General features: G+C 43.6%; 1 protein-coding gene across 8 annotated transcripts in view; it reads right to left on the reverse strand.

Moving 5' to 3' along the window:
- ENAH (ENAH actin regulator) overlaps nt 1-21,044 on the reverse strand; it is a 134,206-nt gene that overhangs the window by 34,761 nt on the left and 78,401 nt on the right. For 4 of the 8 annotated variants that reach the window (XM_039235812.1, XM_039235814.1, XM_039235816.1 and 1 more), the window contains exon 4: nt 472-556. In XM_039235812.1, coding sequence (XP_039091743.1) covers nt 472-556 — 85 coding nt within the window. Of the gene's footprint in view, nt 1-471; nt 557-970; nt 983-5,564; nt 5,622-21,044 lie in introns of all 8 variants that reach the window. The other 4 variants (XM_039235813.1, XM_039235810.1, XM_039235815.1 and 1 more) reach the window with 2 other exon arrangements.

A 21,044-nucleotide genomic window follows, 5' to 3' on the forward strand; every position in this document is an offset into this window, starting at 1 on the left:
TCTAAAACACTTTTGTTACAAGTCTGGCATCTTACAGTTCAGAAACTCTGCTAATTCAGAAAAAAAACTATACCTAATTGAGGCTGTGTTATCATTTCAAATCTGTTTCTTTATAAACGGCATTGAAGCAAAGAGACGATACTATTGATCTCACCGAACCAATGATTTAATCATGAGCAGAAGGAGTTTGTATCCATTACTAAGCTCTATGGTAATATTTCAAGATCAGTGACTTATCCAAACAGCCAACACGATGCCAACTATCTAGTTAAATTAGTTATGGGAAAGCCATGATGACCACAGATCAATCTATAACTACTATAAAAATAAGACTCTGTGAAGTGAAAGTCATTTCGTATGCTAAGTGACTTTTAAATGGCTGACACGACATAATCTACTTCCGATATCCAGATGCTCGTGGGCCTTCTGCAGTAGAAAAGAAAAACTGCAAGTAACAACTTTTAAATTTACCTTCTTTGAATTTCCAATTCTTCTTGTGATGGACCATTTTGAACTTGGGCAGGTAGCTGTGAATTTTGTCTAGGCAATGTTGGCCCTAAAAAGGGAGGAAAACATTATAGATGAACATTATCTTTATAGCTAGCTGGACAGAGGAGATAAAATCATGAGAAGAATAACATAAAACCATCACATATTTACAAATGTATCTTCTTTTTTGTTTAGCAAAATAAAATTTAAGCTTTACATAACACACAGCAAATGAAAGACCGTGACATAATACTGTCATCATCCCCAGAAAGCTTACTTGAAACAAATGGAAAACATCAACAATAAAGGAAAAATAAACATTTATATATGAAGAGCTTGAGTAAAACGAGTGTTCAATGAAAATCTGAATAGGCACCTGAGCTTGACGTTTTCTAAGACAATGAGACATTCTCTTTGGGGTATTTATTCATGAAGTGGAGAGGGAGAACTTAAATGAAAAAATCAGAATTCAAAAACTCACCTAAATAGAACACTGGAAATGAAAAACAGGAGAGAGAGAGCATGAGAACCTTATTACTAGGATGAAGTACGCTAATGCATTTATCAAATCTGCCCAACTTAAGCTGCCATTCTTATTTACTTGCTTGGCATTTCCAGCACTGGTGAAAACAAACATTTGCTAAACTTCTAAATATAATTAGCCTACTTATCTGAATTTTTAGTGTAACAGACGTAATCTTAATAACTCTTCATTTGGTGTAAAAACCAAAAAACCAAAACCCTGCATTCAAACCAATACAGCTGTCACGAGAAACTAATGGCCCTCCATTCCCACATACCATGTACAATGCAGACCCATTTTTAGCATCTTATAAAGAATGCCATTAAATATGGGACATTTTAATGTCACTGGATATAAAAATTCAATGTATCACGAGAGAAATAAACACTGGACCTAAGTAGTATGCAATGCCCACAGTTAAAACAGAACAATCTTGAACTCTAACCCAGTAAACAAAAGAATCCAGTAAACAAGTAAATCTAGTGTGTCTGCAAATGCCCCTAACAGATATTTTCACTGTTTTGTAGACCACTAATTCAAGAAACAGTTAACAGAGAAACACTTCTGTGTATTAATGCCAATTCTGGCATCTCTTAAGTTAACAGCACAAAAGCACCCACTGTGCGCCGTACAGTGAAGTGACCCTCCCAGCTAGAAGGACATGGCAATGTACTAACACAGTACTGATAGATCCCAAATGTAGAAAAAAGGATAATTTGATCTAAACTTACCTACTACATTTTTTCCTCATCTCTTTACCCATTTCTAGATTAATCATGTAATTTGTCTCTTGGAGGACAAATTACATGACAACTGAGTGATATATTTCATTAGATTTTCTAACAGTCTATTTTGACAACCACATAAAGAAAGTATTAAAATATATTAATCCCATGTCATCAGCAACAAAAAATCAAAAATCTTTTTAAATTAAAAAACGCACTTAAATTTCTGCATAAATGAAAAATATAACTCGTCTGTAACCAGGCTGAAATTCTTTCCTTCTTTTGGAAATGAACACACTGATGTTAAAAACAGACTCTCATATTAAGCCATACACTAATGTCTAATACTATTATAAGGAGAAGAGGTCTCATCTCTTTAGCAGAAGGAGGGAGAAAATAGAAGATCGGGGTGGGGGTAAACTTGAGAAAATACAAACTATTTGGGGGAAGCATTTGTTTACATCCAAAGTTACACTTATCCAAAAATATTAAATGTTGAGCATGTAGCTTGGGCAACTCACCGGACCATTATGGTTTAACTCTTTTTTAAAATACTGTTTGTTTATTTAAGTGAAAACCTCACACTGCTCAAATAAATAATTAAACAGCAGGATGCCAGGGGGTCAGAGAGACTTGTCCGGCACCCGTCTCATCGGAGGATGCTGTCAGACTACTCACATCCAGTGGGAGCGTGTGTTACTTCCACGGTCATACTGATAGATGAAATTCACCAACAGAAATCTATCAATACAAGTTTTAACTCAAGTACATAAATTCAAGAAAAAGGTGTCAAAATTTCAACTCAATCCTGATTTTATTAAACAGATTTGCAAAAAAGCTAACAAAGTTCGACAGAACTCAAAAAAAGCTTGAATCAAAAAAGGCATTTTTTAAAAGGAATGTACAGAAGCAGTTTTGGATTTTTTCTAAGTTAAAAACTTAACGAACTTTCTTTTTTAATTTAGCCTGATTTTCTTTTTTCTTTTTCTTAATGTTTATTTATGGAGACAGAGAGAAACAGAGTATGAGTGTGGGAGGGGCAGAGAGAGGGGAAGACACAGAATCTGAAGCAGGCTCCAGGCTCTGACCTGTCAGCACAGAGCCCGATGCAGGGCTCAACCCCACAAACCGTGAGATCATGACCTGAGCAGAAGTCGGATGCTTAACCGACTGAGCCCTCCAGGCGCCCCACGAACTTGTTTTAAGAGGAGGTTTTAAGAATGTGGAAAATATTTTCTGGCTGATATCATTAATTATAAAAATAATGTGCTACAGTTTATTCATGCAGCCTTAAGGAAGACCCTTTTAAAATGAGGGGAATTTTGATCTGAGAAAAACTCTGAAGATTATTTTCTACGTGGTTCTCTGTGATAACGGGCAGCCGGTCTCTCCACAGACCTTCTCTACGTGGTGGCAGAAGGGGAGAAGCCTTCCCCCTTGCATCTTCTCATACTTATATTTACTTTAGTTGTTTTGTTGGTTTCTTCTCCATCAGTACTGTCAAGTCATGAAAATGACACACTGAAATTCATGTGCATTTAAGAATAATGTAAATATACTGAAAGCACTGGACAGGAGGGTTCTAGGTCAATTATAAACTTTGGGTACACAAGGCCGTGCTTCCTTCCTGTCAGCCCGCTGGGTTCTACAACTGGTCAATTATAGCAACATGAAGCAGGCTGCCATTGTATTTTCTAGAATGTAACAATTATCTTACTTCACATGGGTCATATTCCTAAGTGAGTATCTATGTTCTCACAGAATGCAAAATAAGGCACTTTCCTACCCAGTGGGCAAACGACAGTATTTTTAAGAGCACATATCATGTGCTGGATGACGGCTCTCTTCTGGGGGAAGTGAGAGGAGAAACAAGGGAGCCCGCTTCCTTCCTCCTGGAGGGTCATAAAGAACAGTGGCAATTTTCGAGGATTAGTTCCTCTGCTTTATTACCACAGCCAAAGACAAAGACTGATACTAACTGTCCTGGCTAGAATTCAAAGGGAAGAGATGTGACTTCATCTCTGATTAAGAAACTGTGTCCGTGTCGCTGGTATCTTCTATAGATGAAAGGAATCTGAGCAGAGGTTCCTGGGAACCAGGACTTCATACTGAGTTTTGGCTAAAGCACATCCACCTGCCACCACATTTTAATTTTCACAAATGTAGTTTCACACTTAGCCACAGACTATTTAAAAACACAGGACTAAAAGACCGATAGGTGTTATTATACACAATACAATCAAGTGTAAACTTAGCAAGGTGGTCGTTATATTGTCATACACAGTTAAACTGATTAAAGGTAATAATGGGGAAAATCTGCTTTTTAACACATTATTTTACAACTTAAAAATTCCTCTTTATTAAGGGCAAATCAATCTTCTCTCTGCAATTGGTTTAACTGTATTAGTTATTCTGCACGTGGAACTCAACACAGTAAGTAGCTAAGTACAGAACACCACGTAGGTTCTCAGAATGAAATAAAAAAAAAGGTCCTCTAATAACACCAATACGAGTAATAACTCATGGCTAGTTCAAAAGGTGGCCTAGAAGAACCCCCAGGAGGAGGCAGAGAATCACAAGTGAGACTCACGAATTAAACCCCGGGGAGGAGGTGCTCATGAGGGGCCACGCCCCCAGGCTCACGGCTGTCGCTGGGTCGCCCCTGAGCAATCCAAAAATGTAACTTTAGGTGACTAAGAAATACATCAGAGTTTTCATTTTTGGAAATTTCTAACACATGCTTCTTTGCCTAAACCAATGAGTACATTAAATTTGAAAAAAATATTCTCTTTATAGCTAAAGAAACAATATCAGAAATCCTGAAGAATCACATCAAAAACTGAGTCACAGGGATAAGTACATACACATGCCTGAACTGTTTATCTAAAATTTGAGCAGTAGGTCACTTTATGGTTTTCTCTCTTGTAAAATAATTGGGCCAGTCAAGGTATACAGGAGTAAAAAAAGATATCTATCTATCTATCTATCTATAGATATATAGATATATACACACACACACATACAGGAGCCAATAAAAAAGAAGTTCTAAGGATTACAAGTCACTTTTTGAACTTAGGTTTTCAAACCAGAAAGCTTGAGAATCAAATGAGGATACCAATGACTCAGACAAGGGGGGCTTGTGTTTGTGTCTGGGCGTGTGTGCACACGCAGCCCTCTCCTCGGGTGAGGGGATGAAGGTGCACCTGTCTGACTACCTGGAGCTCTGGGCAGCTAAGCGGCACAGCCGGTCCTGCGTGCGAACAGCACACACGTGTGCACGGGAGTGAACGAGCACTCCGTGGGCCCAAACCCACTCCTTAGCAACAAGTGCCTGACGTCCTACAGGAAGAAGGCCGTCCCTCTGAAGCCAACCCAGTGAAGCGGTGATGGCTTACATCTGCCTCACAATACAGACACCCCAAACTTCACTCCTGAGCAAAGCTCCCTTCCTTCGTATAAGGCCCATTCTCAAAACATGCTACGGTGGGTATCATTCTGTCCCTGAAATTATAAATTAAAAGACTGCTTCAAACAAAATAGTTGAAAACAAAAACAAACAAACAAAACCACCCCTTGTTCACGCTGTAAGAACTGAAGAGGAATTCATTTTAGGACTCTAGTTCTAACCAGATCCCCACTGAGAAGCCAACTCAAAAGCTGACCAGATCACCTACATGAGCCACAACAGTATCACAACATGCAACAGTAGCTGCTGTCGATCCCAACACCACAAAGCAGACTATGGCCTACGGAAACAAAAGTTATGGCAATGTGCAAGTAGTATGTACCACAGCTTGAAAAAGTAATGTAAACATAATGTTGCTTACCACAGAAAATACATCGCAAATTAGTGCTGTCCTGGGTAGCAGCAACCTTGCTCTGGGCTGCAACAGACACCTTGGTGTTAGAAGCTTCAAAGGACAACGGGGCCATCTGAAGAACTTCACACAAACTAAAAGGTGCTTTGAAAGGTTCAAAATGTTTTTATACGTACGTCCTATCTAGATCCTCATTCTGGAAGCGCTGTAATTTAATAAAAACGTATCTTCTTTAATATAAACTTGAAAAAGAATTTTTATGTGTCATCTTACTTGCGGAAAAACCCTGTAATAAGCTACAGACCAAATGAAGCCCTTAGAGCTTGTTTCCCGAGTTATACAATCAAAGAGTGCAATCCATTTACATTTTATGATGTTTTAAAAAGTAAATTTTTTTTTACTTGTTTTAAAAAGTAAAAAAAGAACGGAGGTTTACGAGGTCAAGACCCAAGGCTGAGTTCATTCCATGGTATTACTGCTCATTTAGAAGACTTGGCGGCTGAGAAAAATTCAGGAGAAATGCTTATGATGAACTCAGCATAAGATGAACTCAGTTCTACTAGTTGAAAAAGACAAAAGGCATTTTAAACAGCCTGGAGAAATTAGAGTGTCTTATAGTCATTGATATAAATCAGAACATCTTCATTTGCTTTGCACTTTGAAACTCATCAAAACTATTCATTGTTTTTAGAAGCCACATTTTGTTCCTTTTTTTTCTTAATATGTATATATATTTGACAAAGTATCTTATGAAAAACATGTGGCCACATCAAATAGTCATTTAATATTTAAGTTATCAACATTAAAATTTACCTTAATAATGAAGTAAATTCTCTTTAAGAGAAAAACCTCAACAAGAAGAAGGTACTAATTTATGAAAAGGGAAGGGCTTACATAAAATCAAGGTGATGCTCAAAAGTGGGGTAGAAAAAACAAAATTAGTATTTTTCTTAGGATTACATTAGTGACATTCAAAACTTTACATCAATAATTTTCTATAAAATCCCCAAGAAATTCTTTTCAGCATGGGAAAGATTTTCTTTGCCCATTGATATTAACCAAAAACCAACAAACAGATTAAAATATTGGCTTAAGAAAGACTTCATAAAGGCAAACAAGACAGTAGTTTAGATTTCCTCTAAACTGTGCTCTTTAGATAATACAATTTATGCTAAAAAAAAAAGCTTGCATAGAATCAGAACCAAACCAACTTATATTTAAAGACTGTACATCTGAACATGGTAATAAATCTTAAATAATCAGGAGAATTTTTTTATCATTTTTAGAAATTAGATTTAATATCATCCAATTAAGTTTAAATCTTGGTTTAAAAATAATACATACCACAAATATTTTCAAACAGAAACAGAATACTTAAGATTGCTAAATGGCACCTTTGCTAAGTACCTCCAAGAACCCACGCGAGGCCTGTGAGTTGCATGCACATTACCGTAATGACAGGAGGGAGACTACAGGCACACGTATAACACATCTACCAAGTCGAGCACATCATTGCAGAGGAGAGAAACAATTTAGGAAATTGTCAATAATTCTATTTTGAGTTTAAACTTTTAAAGAACCTGTCTTACCAATGTCTGTAAATGACCACTTCTAATAAAACCTTTATTAAAGTAAACATGCCTGGTTTTCAGCTTTTAGTCTTCAGTTCCTTTAATTCATATTTAAAGGGAAAAAGAGTCAGGAAAATATAAAAACTCACAAGGAAAACCTGAGAAATGATGTTGCCTCTGACAGCAAAGAAACTGCCACATTCCAGTACCGATCGTCTCAGCAGAGTCATCTGACAATTGTCAGAATGCAGGGGAACCGTTGGGATTGCGGAAGACAGAACATTTTCAGCCAGAAACGTCCACACTTGTCACAGTTTACACGATCACGCCATGCACGTGCACTCGGGATCAGGCATCTGCTTTCCAGGACCCACACTCCCTGCCATCGTGTAAGACACTCCTCTCCATCCTTCCCCAAAGACACTAAATTATTCTTTCCGTCACACGCAGAAGCCTGCCTGGGCTTCCTGCTCAACTCTGATGCTCAGTGGAGGGGGAGGGAGGAGCGCGGGACTCTGCAAGAGCAGCTCTCCCTGCATTGGCCGCGGTGGGTGTGAACGGGCTCCGGGCTGGGAGCAGGAAGGACGGGCCCTCCAGAAAAGCATCGGCTGAGGAGCAGGTTAAGGGGAATCAATAAAGCAAAGCTGAACATCTCTATCTGACTTCCAGAGAAGAGAAACGACCACCTGTATCAGCTACTCAGCCTAGAACAGTCTCGTCACATCGCACAATGGAAGCAGCCTGGGTGAGGCAGAAGCAGCAGCGATGACGGGCAGGTAAATCTGATGGGCATGACTACATTTTCCTGCTGGATGCAGTCACTGTGGGAGACCTGTCCCAAGGCTGTTTGTAATGAGGACATCACCCATCTCATCATTTCTTCTGAGGATTAAATGAGATCATGTTTGCTTAAAGCCAGTTTTAATTTGATTTACTCTCTGGAAAACTGATCTGCTGAGTGAGCCCATCATCAGCTTCCAAATTAGCAGCGTTCATGTTTCAGCCTGTCACTAAGGGCCCCTGATATCTCCCTCATGACTGTGAAGTCCTGCGACAGACACGTGAGAGCGAGTGGGCATGAACTGTGGCTGTGCTCGGGCGTCTAGAGCAGAACAGAGGGAGACACCATGCCGCATCACAAACAGAACACGTACCCCGGGAAGGCCTACTGCTATGGCCACTGCGAAACACTCTGCAGGTGCCTCAAAACTCCCACAAAGAACTGGCCTGACTTCAGTAATCCCACCTCCTTCCGGGTACACATCCAAAGCAAGGAAATCATGGTATCCAGGAATACCACATCCCTCAGTCTGCCCAGCCTCATTCACCACAGTCCAGATACCGAAACTACCTGAGATGAGCAGATACAGAAGGTGCAGAGCATGTGTGTGTATGTGTGTGTGTCTGTGTGTGTGTATAATACTCCATCCCACAACACGACGGATACACACAGTGGAATGCTATTCAGCCATAGGAAGGAAACCCTGTCATTGGCAACCACGCGGATGGACCCTATGGGCATTATGCTAAGTGCAGTGAGCCCGGTGCAGAAGGACAGAGACTGCACGGCATCACTTGGACGGTCAGTCGGTTGAGCCTCTAACTTAGGCTCAGGTCATGATCTTACTGTTTTGTGCATTCAAACCCGGCATCAGGCTATGCTGACAGCTCGGAGCCTGGAGCCTCCTTCAGATTCTGGGTCTCCCCCTCTCTCTGCCCCTTCCCCCCTCACACTCTGTCTCTCTTTTTCTCAAAAATAAATAAATGTTAAAACAGTTTTTTTAATTAAAAAGCGCACAGAAACAGTAGAAAAGTGGTTGCCAGGGCCTGTGGGGGTGAATAGAGAGAAGTTGGTAAAAAGGGAAAAACTTTCAGCTACAAGATGAGTAAAGACTGAGGATCTAATGTAAAACACGGTGACTACAGCTGATAGCACTGCATTGCATAAATGAAATTTACCAACTCACCAAAATCATTTTTAAAAAGGGGGTAAGATGGTAAATGTGTTAACTGAGTAGGTGGGAGAAATCCTTTCACAACACATACTGCATCAGATCACGACGTACACTTTCTATCTTACAATTTTAGTTTTCAATAATATCTCAATAAATCTGAATGTGTATGCACGTGTGTGTCTCATACTGCGGGGCTCTGTGCCAGAAGATGTGAGAAATACAACAAAGAGCAATTGTGTTCAGAGTGATGGCATTTTTAAAGCGGCACTTTAATACATTTTCAAAAAATCTTCGTCTCAAAATAGGTAGTTTTTAATAAGGAAGTCTACCTATCTCAGGAAATGCGCCCACCTACACACTGCTCTCGTGCTGTTGTGCGGGGCCTCAGCAGAGCTGCACATACGGGCCTCCCCCGCAGCTCTTCATTTCTTTCATCTTTCCCCCACTTACGGCCTCAAATGCATTTTATTCCCTTCTAAGCACGTGAGAATGGCTGCTGACAGCTGACAAACCGCCAGTAATTTATTAGAGACCTGAACAAGGACAGTCTGCACACGCTCCCCAGGCCAGCACCTGCCCCGCCGAGAACAGCTCTGCCTCCAGCCAAAGAGGCCTCAAGAGGCAACCGGAAGTAGCGGCCCAGGCCCACTGTGCACTCACACTCACACCCGTAAAGGCAGGAGGGACCCACGTCCCACTTTCTCTTCCCTACAGAGCTGAGCAGCCCAGCAGACCAGCTGACACCCTTCCCCATGGCCTTGGTCACTAAGGGCATGATTATTAGTATGTGCGCAGCCAGGCAGGCGATTTTCACAAACACGGCCAGCTTTTGCGAGAGCACTGGCCAGCCCTCCAGCGCGCATGGTGATCTTCTCAGGGGCACAAACCAGAAATCTCGGACCCTCCGCACCCCTTCCTCTCTACTACCGCTAGTCCACCTAGCGGTACTTTCTGCAACCTCCGAATCTCTACAAACGGTTTCCACTGCCATGGGTCATGCTCCATGACCTCTTGTCCAGGCTGGGGGTTTTCAAAGTGGGGTACATTTCTCCCAGCGTGCTGAACAGACACTGGGCTGGGCAAGAAAACAGCGTTTCTTTTTCTGTTCATTTTTCTCTCATCCTTTTTCATGTTTTCATCCTTTTTAACATTTTATCACGTATGCAGTATGTCCACACCAAAGTGCATGTACCAAACCGTGCACACACCCAGAGCCAGGGAGAAGCTCCAAAGCAAAGAGGCCAGCAGCCTGTGCAATGACGACAGCAAAAGTGGATGAAGCGCCCACTCTGACCCAGGACCGCCCCTTCCCCAACGCAGCCAGTGAGACCTGAACAACCCAAACTCGTGGAGCCTCTCCCTTAGTAAATGTCTTCACTGCTGCTCACTGCTCTCGAGGTAAATCTCAAACTATAGTGCCTTCTCTCCAGGACGGGACCACTGCCCACCTCACCCATCCAGGCTGTCTCCCAATGGTTCAGGGAGCCAGGTCTTTCCGTCTTTCAGATGTGCTCCCCCCCACCCCGTCCCTCCCTCGCAGGGCCACCTCACACAGCCCATGCCTTCTGCATTCTTTGCTGGTATGGTCGGCGGGAATATTTCCTTTTCAGCCAGCTAGAACTTGTGAGTAGCCCACACTCAGCGAGAGTTCCGATTACCCCCAGACAAGTAAGAGAACTATCCCCACTTCACCAGGTGTGCTTTTCCCTACTTCCAGTTTTATCATGTATGTTTTTTCCTATTAGGCACTTTTTAAAAAATCTAAAAAGAGATAAGCATAAATATAAAATTAGATAAATCTCAAATTTTCTAAGAAAAATGAAAAGTCTACCTGAAGACTTAGAAGAAAGGTCTTAATATAATATTGCAATTAGGCAAAGTGGTCCAAACTTACACTTGGATGGGAGAGAGACAGAGAGAACGGACTTGCAACAGCCCACAAAACTGAAGTCGGGTGAGGTGACAATAGAGACGCTGTGGGCAAGGTTCATGGGGGCGGCACGCTCAGTGATATAAGGACACCTGAGATGATTTTAAAGGAAAGCTATACAACTTCACTCCCTTTTCCACATGTAAGGAGCTGAAAGTCTTAGAACCACAAAAGCGCCTTCATTCTAGATGTACAATATGGAGACTTTCAAAGACCATGTGTCTTCTTCCCTACTTTTACAAGAGGAAAAGAATTAAGAGAACCAATAAAAGTATAAAGTTTTTAAGCTCTTGGATATGGGGGGGAAAAACGAAGGCAAAGCAATTCTGGGCAGGAAAACTAAGCTTAGAGACAGAGAAGATATCAGAGATTTCACGAATGGGTCAAGCACTCACCTCTACATACAGCTTGTCAGAGAAAATTACTACACAATTCTGCTACAATTCACCAAGTTTTAAAATTCTGGGGGTATTTAAATCATTCATTCATTCATTCATTCATTCAGAGAGTGCGCACGCACAGGAATGCTGTGGGGGGCAAGGGAGAGAGTCTCAAGTAGGCTTGCCCAGCACGGAACCTGATGTTGGGGCTCAATCCCACAACCTTGGGGTCATAACATGAGCCAAAATTGAGGGTCGGCCTCTTAACTGACTGAGCCACGCAAGCACCCCACTTTTTCTGTTTCTTTTTAAGTTGTCTCTGCACCCAGTGTGGGACTCAAACTCATAATCCTGATATCAAGAGGTGCTTGTTCCACTCACAGAGTCAGCAGGGTGCCTCTAAAATGTTGAGTTTTTTGGGAACTAAAGAATCTGCAGAAGGCTTTTTGCTTTACTCTGAAGCTCTTTATTTTAAAAACTGCTAATATTCAGTTATCACCTTCACTGTACACCAGTCATCCAACTTTAAAGTAAGAAAACCAATCGCCGAAGCGGCAAGTCCACCGACATGACGCAGAGCACGCACCTGCCTGCGGGAGTCATGCGGGGTGTTAGGGTTTACTCCACGTGCTGCCATGCAGGACACACGAGAGAAGGCAGCTGAGCCCTGAAGACACCACACTAACTTCGGTTCTATCAACACAAGGTCCATCCCGAGTGCCACCATGGAAGAGACCAGAAACCCTCTCCCTGGGGGTTAATGCCACTCATCCAAGCGACACTTCAGACTGGGCAAGTGCGACTCTAAGGCTCAAGTATGTGAAGACCAGTGAGTCTAAGTCTGAGTAAGAAAAAGAAATCCTTCTACGGCATCACCACAGTAAAGATCTGGACGGTGTTTGTAAAGGAAACTCCTCCCTGTAAATGTATTTCTTCCTACATGAATGCCACTGTCATACCCAAATACCCCTGAGAATTTCCAGAAAACAGAGCCATTTGTTTTCCGTGTGAAGTTTTTCCACAACGGCAGAAGCCCACGGGAACAGCAGGCCTCCCTCGCAAGAACCACTCCTGGCGCCTGGACACGAGAGCACGCTGGGGGCTCACCCTGCCTCACGTCGCCGCCCTGTCCTGCTCCTGGGACGCGGGTTGCCTTGCAGACATTTCTGACCACGTCCGTCTTCTCTGCCCACGTCGCAGCCTCTTCAGGCAGACCATTTTGAATTACTCACTTTTGTTTCTCTCAGAGCATGCAACATAGTACCTTAGTAGAACAAATACTTTTCTTCTTTTACATTATAAGACCACCTACCTCTTAGGAATTTTTTGTGGATTACCAAAACAATATTCTTTATATATAAAATGCTGATTTCAAAGATACCATTGTTTAATACCACCTTCAAAAAATGGACTTGACCTTTATGCTTAGGACATAAAACAGGAATGCCCAAGGTTCGCCCAGAGGCACGGCACCAGTGGGCCGGATACGAACAAGCCTGTAGCACGCCACCACACTTCCAGGCCCTCTCGGCCCTTACATCTCACGGCAGGCCTGGTGCCACTGTGGGTTGTGACGGTCTCACCAGAGACATGGATCCTGCAAGTTATTTCTTATCATCAATGAACAGAAGAGATTCTATTCTCTGAAGGCTTCTCTGGGGCGCCTGGGTGACTCAGTCTATGAAGTGTCCGACTTCAGCTCAGGTCATGATCTCATGGTTCGTGGTTCAAGCCCCACATTGGGCTCTGTGCTGACAGCTCAGAGCCTGGAGCCTGCTTCAGATTCTGTGTCTCCCTCTCTCTGCCCCTCCCCTGCTCACGCTCTGTCTCTCTCTCAAAAATAAATAAGCATTAAAAAAAAAAAGCTTTAAAGCTTCTGTTTACCTCCTACATCCTGGTTTAAAGATGGAAAAGTCCTACAAAACAAGTATCTGAATTTCTGACATCTAGCAAATGCTTCTCCAATTTATGGGAAACAAGCAGAATTAAAATTCAGGAATCCAAGTGAAGTAACTGTATATAAATTACTACTCTCATGCAGTAAAACAAGCAAATCATCAAGGATGACATCCTTGGATCACTGCAACACAATTAATTAAATTTAAGCTAACTGTAAAATAGGTTGAGAAATGTGGTCCTTAGCTCGACCTGCATCAGATAATGTATTATGAGATGTCCAACCTCCAGAGAAGCAGAGACATAAGAATGACAGGTAGACAGATTGGCCTGTCTGCCTAATAGCAAACTTCAGGCCAAAGTAACCTTCTGTAAGACTATGACCCGTAGATTAATCGGAACAATCTTATCTGTCCCTTTTAGTCATTTGGTCACATCCGTCTTGGAGTGGGACAAGGTATCCTAAGTCTACAGCATAGCACTAAGGCCGTGCTCGTGAACAGTGAAATATTAGAGTTGAATTGTGGTCAAGCTGTTTATTTTCCCAAACAGTGAGTGACCTGGAACTTAAAAATCTAGAAGTAAATATTTTCAAGTTCATTTATTATAAATAATAATCTCCCTATTATAGGACTGTACAAGAATTCATCTATTATAACATAATAGAGAAGTCACAAATGTACCAGTTAGAAACCAGGAGAACCTGAATTTCTAAAAGGCAGAGCTCGAATGGCAACAATGGGTACTCGTGTTGGATGGAAGATAGATTCAAATCTAATCACTGGGCAATTTTTATACATTAAGCACAAAACAGGGCCATGAGACTGCATTCTCCCTGTCATTGACAAATGATGATGACAGGGATCAGGACTGAGCTCCACCTACCTCTCCCTGGTGAAGCCCTGCCCCCAGGAAGTCATCTTCAAGGGAAGGAGAAAAGATGCAAAACAGAAAAAGAGGGAATAATAACAATAGGAGGGGAGGTTTCTCTGTTACGGAGAAACCCAGGCTTATACTGAAGACAGACTCCTACACTGAAGAAATAGAAAATAAGGAATAATCAACTCTCATCCACTAGACAATCTTATCCCACAGGCAAACACTCAGGCCCCCCTCAATCCAGGCATCAATCCCTCCCAGCACGTGAGTGGCGGCCACAAAGTAAACATTCAAACTCTCCTCCTAGTGCCTAAGAACTAGATACAGATAATCCAAGGATAAGTCAGTGTAAATGCCAGAGGACAGGGCTATCCCAAACAAATGAGAAGGACGTGATACACGAGTCATTATCATCTGCACTAATCCACAGTCACTTTCTCTGACTGCAAAGTAGTCCTTGCGGGTGAATGTGAGATGAGAAAGCAGAGGCTCAAAGGGAGGCCCAGGGAACAGAACGTGCCAGAGGTAGCCTTCCAAGAGACTCTGGCTCTGGTGCACCCACTGTAAGTAAGAGCACCCACATGCCATCCTGGGGAGAGCGGAGATTCACGACTCAAGTCACTTTCCAGAAGCCCTCAGTTCCCCCGTGGAACCCAGGCTGAGCCCCAGGCTGGAGCGGAGGCTGTGCGGTGTAACAGGTAGGGCACAGGAACTAGGAGCCTAGCTTGGGAGCACCTAACCTGTTCAACAGCTGGAAACCCTTTTGTTACTTTAACTAACACCCTTGGACCAGCCGTTCAGAGTGAGCCTGTCCAAAGAACCATCTTTCACAAGTAATCAAAACTGGTCTTGTTTTCAATTCGGGTACTAGGATTATTTAAACTTTTCTTATCGGTATCTTGGCACAATCACAAAAAGGTCCAAAATTTCCTAAATGTCAACAACAGTCCATTAGAACTTTTAGATTAACTACCTCTACGAAGAGCTGGTAAATTTCAGTCCCAAACCAAGAGCCTCGGGATTCGAGTAAACATCCCTGAGCCCAGGAACGTAAGGCACACGCTGTTCATAGAACTTTCCAAAACACACAGCTAGAGTTGTGGCACAGTGATCTTCTGGGATAGCCTGAAAATCACTCTCTCATCGGAACAGATTTCTCTTTCACGGAAAAGGATGTCCGTATATAACACACACGCCAACTGTTAATAAATCACTGAACTGTGATTTATTAATGTATTAATAATGCTCTTATTAATGTATTAGTGCTCTAATTAGGCTTAATGTATTAGTGCTCTAATTTCATCTGAACTCTAATAAAGGAATTCACAGTTTCCTTCTCCTACTGTGAGCTACTTGAAGACAAAATTGTGCCCATGTGCCTTTCTTTCTAGCAGCCAGACTCAGGTCTGCAGTAAAAATCAACTTTGTGCTGAACTACATTCTCATTTTTCGTGTCTTCCCCCCAAACCGGGGATTTTCTTCGTCTGGCAGTGGGGCCACGTGGCCCGCAGACACGCCGCCCCACCAGGGCCGCTACCGCTGGCGTGGAGAGCAGCTGGCTGGGATTTTCTCACGAGAACACTCACCTACGGGAATGAGGTGCTGGCACACGGGCTTCCTGCCCAAACTCTCTTGGCCTTCACTGAAATCTCTCTCCTGTTTCAGTTTTCCTCTCTCACCTCACGACCCCCAGGCTCCAGCAGGCCCCTTTTCAAACCACGGCCGGCTTTCTATGGTAAGGCTGTGTCCACGGGATTTCCCGTGCTCACAGCCTCCCACTAAATCGGCATCACCCACGGCTCTCAAAGTGATCACACCTACCTTCTCCCCCAGGACAACCCAACTGCGCGCTCCTTCCTGGTGGGGCCGTCACATACTCTCCAGGCACCTTTCCAACCCCGCTCCCAAAGCCACCCCACCAGTAACACACCCCCACCTGCTCCAGCCAAAAGTAGCCTCGTTCCCCTTTGGATACGACTCTGCCTATACTTCAGCTAAACATCTTCTCTTTCAGATTATGGTTGTGTCTTATCCTACAAGATCAAAAGAATCCTTGAGGTCTGAGTCTAATTATTACCCCTTGCATTTAGATGCACTCTTATGTTGGATGAATTAAGTAATTTCCTGTGAGGAAATAAAAGTAACAAGACAGGTCTTCACTAGGGGGTAAAGACAAGGAAGAAGCCAGAGAAAATGTCAGTCTCTCTACCACTTTTTATTCCTCGAAGTTAATACACTCAGCAGAATTTTCTAGGAATTTAAAAATATTAGTGTTCAAAAGTAATATTTCAGAGTGTAATTCTACTAGTGTCTTCATCTTCTGTAACTCCCATAATGATATGCTAACATATTCCCACAAGGGAAACCTTTTTGGAGAAGGCACCTGCCAGAGAATGAGACCGTCTTGGACTCCAATTTTAAGTGCTTTCCACTAAATCTCAATAAAGATCTTGACATTTTACCAAAATATATAAAACAAAGAATAAAGGAAAGTTCTTTTCTTTCTCATTTTCTCACCTCAAGTGACTTCCCTCAAAAGCCTTTTAAATGCACCTTGAAAACGTTGATTGAGGAGCAGAGAAGTGGCCTGAGGGCCAGAAGACCGAATGTAGGCCTTGAGGGAAGCCCTGTCTCTCCTGCCAATATTTGCGACTGACTGGAAACTGGGGTCCCAGTTCCTGCAGATCAACCTCACCTAACCGTGAAGAGTGACTTTATAAGTGGAAGAGGGAAGGACAAAAGCGAAGCAGTAGGTGACGGTAACAGCATCCCCAAAAAGACTGACCCACTGACCTGACCCCCAAACCTGATGAGCAGCTAACACTTGCTGTTTCTGATTTTTTTTTAATTTTTTAAATTTACTTTTGAGAGACAGCATAAGCAGGGGAGGGTCAGAGAGGGAGACACAGAATCTGAAGACAGGCTCCAGGCTTTGAGCTAGCTGTCAGCACAGAGCCCAACGCGGGGCTCGAACCCACGAACGGTGAGATCATGACCTGAGCCTAAGTCAGACGCTTAACTGACTGAGCCACCCAGGCACCCCAACACTTGCTGTTTCTAAAGGTTACTGTGCAACAGGAAAAGATAGGCTACAACCTGCAGAGAGGGAGAGGTTAGGGCGTGAGGTCCCAGGGTGGGGCAGAACACATGTTCTGGAACAAGGCTGGGAGCGGCAGACCTGGCCTAAGGTTCCTCTAAAGAATGTAACTGACCCCGCCTAGGGCCCCTCAGGCCCCCTCCGGAATCTGACGGAGGACCTGACTAAAAACAAGTGAAGCCTAGGCTGCCCCAGGGATGCTGCCCCAGGGACAATGTGGCCGCGGACTACCCCCGCTCACACAAGGCTGCTGAGCAGACCGGATGACCCAGCATCTCCGGTTGCCCAGCAGAAAGGGACACGGGGGAAGGGATGGGAGGCCACCACAACCTTACAGAACCTCACAGAAAAAGGACCCCTGCCTCCTGTCGCAGGCGTTCGCTCCCGCGTGTCCCCTCTCTAACAAGAGCTTCCATACGCCTTCTTTATCTTCTACTCGAATCAAAGTCTGCCTGCTGCTCCTTTTATTGTGTCCACGACTTCACTGTCGGAAGCAGCGAGACCACGCACCCCAGGTAGGAGGCAGAAGCCCTGCGACGACTGCGATAGGCCCTAGGTGGCCGAACAAATTAAGTGGAAAATATCACCCGAGGTCATGTGTGGGGCCCTCCCAGGGACCAGTCCCGAACGATTTTATGAGGACACTGGCCAAGTGCCCGGAACACAGGTGTCCAGAACTGAATCTGTGGCCCCCTCCCGTCCCTGTCCGCTTAAGGCCACCTTCACCACAGCCCCTGCCAGACACACGTGGCACCACCTGCCAGCACATGGCCTCGTCCCGGGCCCGCCCAGCACACTGCTGAACCACTCTGAGCGAGTCAGGGCTGCAGGGCCATGTCGCAGCGCTCGGCTGTGGCCCCGGCCCAGTCCCCCTGGCTCATGCAGGCTGCGCCCCGCCGCTCACAGGAGGTCACAGCTGACTGCAAGGCCCGAGGGGCCATTACAAAGACCATGAGTGACGCATGCACCCGGTCAGGAGCCAGCGGGCAGCAGGCACCTGATGGACTTGTCGTCCCGTCTCAGCCCTGCTCTAAGGACAAAATGTCTACAAAGGACAGGCGTGGAAGGCCCAGAAGGATGCCCTCAAGGCCACAGTGGCAGGAAGTCAGTGTCACCTGCTCTCCACTCTGCTCCCTCCTTGCTGGGGCTGTTTCACTTCTGGGCAGCATCACAGTGGCACCAACCTCCCGCGGGGCAGCCCGTCCAGTCCCACAGCACCAGCCTGGTCACAGAGGTGCCCACCCGGCACCCTTCAAGCGTGGTGTCCCCCACCCGGCACTAAGCCACAGGCCCTCCCAGCCTCCCCAGCTTCTCCCTCGGGGTTCCCTCCCCCATAAGCCCTTGTGCCCAGGCCACCACATGTCTCTTTGTTGTTTCCCAATGGCCCCAAGTTCCATATGCCCCCAAGCCCATCTAGAATGTTCTATCACTCATGAGGCTTACTCATTCTTCAAAACATAATTCAAGTGTCATCTTCTCTTCAAATCTTGCCTTCACCCTGGAACTTTCTCTAGCATGTCTGCACACTACACTCACAGCATTTCCACACGCTGTGTGCCAATGAGCCACTCTGGCTTCCAGTAGCTCTGGGGGCAGGAGGGGGCCGGGGACAGGCTTCTCCGGGTAAGAATATTCCCAGTGCCTGGCACAGACCCTACACGCAAAATACACAGGATGGCTTCTGAGACATGACTTCAACACTGTCCCGTGGACACTGCAATCTTCAGGGCTGAAAACTACATGTCACTAGTAACTTAAGGGATTTCTAGAAACTTTGTGAGATTTTAAAAATCCAATTAAATCCAAAGCATATCTCAAAAAGATTAAAAACTGCTGAGATAAAATTCATATGAATGCTCATATTGAAAGGTATATCAGACCAAGTTTCCAGAAAAAAAAATTTAATGGAATCTCTATATAAACAATATTTTAAAAATTAAAAAAAATTTAAACATGAGGATATCTTTGACTGTAGTCCCATCTTCACTAGATATAAAACAGTTATCTACCAAAAACCATCTGAGTGAATGGTAAGAATCTGAAGGTTTTCTTCTACAAAGGCATGCTTTATCTTGGTTGAAAAGAATCAAAGCAGAACATACTTGCTGGTTTGAGTATGATTTTCCTTTTTAAAAAGTGAATTTAAAAAATTATTTCCTATTTTCAAATGACCTGAACCTTTCTCAAAAACAGACTGTGCAAATTTACCTCCACTAATCATCACAAGGACTAACTTCACATTTTATATAATCCACAACTATTATCTGCAAAACTGTTATAAATATACTTGAGAAATAACACAGAAATTAAAAATATCAGTCTGGATAACACATTTTGAATGTAACTGTTCAAAATCCAGTCTATGTCCATCAGAGAAAGGAGAGAGATAAACTGTAGCATTTGGTATAAAAGAATGAAGCCTAATTCTTTTTCAAGAATGTTAGAACATGTGATTTGTGTTTTTTAAATTCCAAATATAACTGGCTGTATTTAGCACCTCCTGTACTTTCCAGTATATTAGATAATTGCACACCAAGTTAAAAACAAAATAAAGGAAAACATTCCTGTCACCCTCCCTTTGCATAAAAGAGATGGAAATATCACACACAAGCCCCCCCCCCACACACAAACAGCACCTTATAAAGGTCAGTATGAATGGCCCCAAAGAAAACTGTTTTTCAATTTTAAGAAAAGTTTTGAGGGTTTAGAGAACTCGGGGGCAAGGGAGAGAGAAAGAAGAACCATGCTATTGTGGGTTTTGGCAAAACATACGGGTCAGTAACCGCAGCCCCTGCTCTGGGGAACCGCCTGGCGCCTTGGCGGCCACGGGCCCCAACCCCCGCATAAGTCAGGGCGGCCTCACGGTTCCGTCTGGGTGTGCGCTGGGTTTCTGAAGAAGACGTTTTCTGAACAAAGGTGTGTATGACTTTAATAGGCCGAAAACTTACTCAGAAGGATAAACCAGTATTCAGTGGATAATACTGACATTAACAGCTAAAAGACATAAAAAAAGAAAAAAAGAGACAGATATTCAGTATGGAAAAGTGGTTTTAAAAAGTGCTACCCATGAAGAAGCAGAAAAGACTAGTATCTGCAGTTGCTTTACATTTAGGACTGTTTGTTTCTGTGGCTTCTGATCAGAGACTTTTTGGGTATATTGTTTGTGTAGGGAGGGGACATGCAAGTTAAGCTTTTTCAGCTTGGTTTTGGCAGAAAGACAATAGATGGTTTCAGCAAGGAACTGGCTGTGGACCCAGAGCAAACAGCTGTGGATGGCAAGCCACGCTCAGATGAGAGGGAACGTTATGGGGGTGTTTGCTTAGGTGGCTGGGAGGGACCCCCTGAATAGTACTGGGGTGAAACATACAGACCCTAGTTTGGAGATCCACAGAAAAATTCTACGCTTTTGCTTCTTGGCATCTGAACCCTCCAGTGCCTCCACTTCCCAGCCAATTAATTAATGTCATCAAAGATCAGAAATTAGTGTTTATCTCTAGTAATTTATGAAAAAAATCATTTTCTAAGTAAATCAGACTATAAAGAACATCAACCATTTCACATGATTTGTTTTCTCTAGTGAAACCACCATTAAACCAAGATCCTCTGCCATGACAGGGGCCACGATGCGGGGGGACAGTAAAGACGGGCCAGTCTGTCCCAGCATCTTCTCCACTGCCTCAGCACACGGCAGCCCACAGGCTCAGGCTGTGACACAGAGGAGAACAAAATTTCAAGACCATCTGAGAAGACTCTGCTAAATGTTTCTGCCTTACCAACAAAA

The sequence above is a fragment of the Hyaena hyaena genome, unplaced genomic scaffold (assembly GCF_003009895.1).
Source record: "Hyaena hyaena isolate Hyena2069 unplaced genomic scaffold, ASM300989v1 scaffold_103, whole genome shotgun sequence".
In the NCBI taxonomy this organism is placed as follows: domain Eukaryota; kingdom Metazoa; phylum Chordata; class Mammalia; order Carnivora; family Hyaenidae; genus Hyaena; species Hyaena hyaena.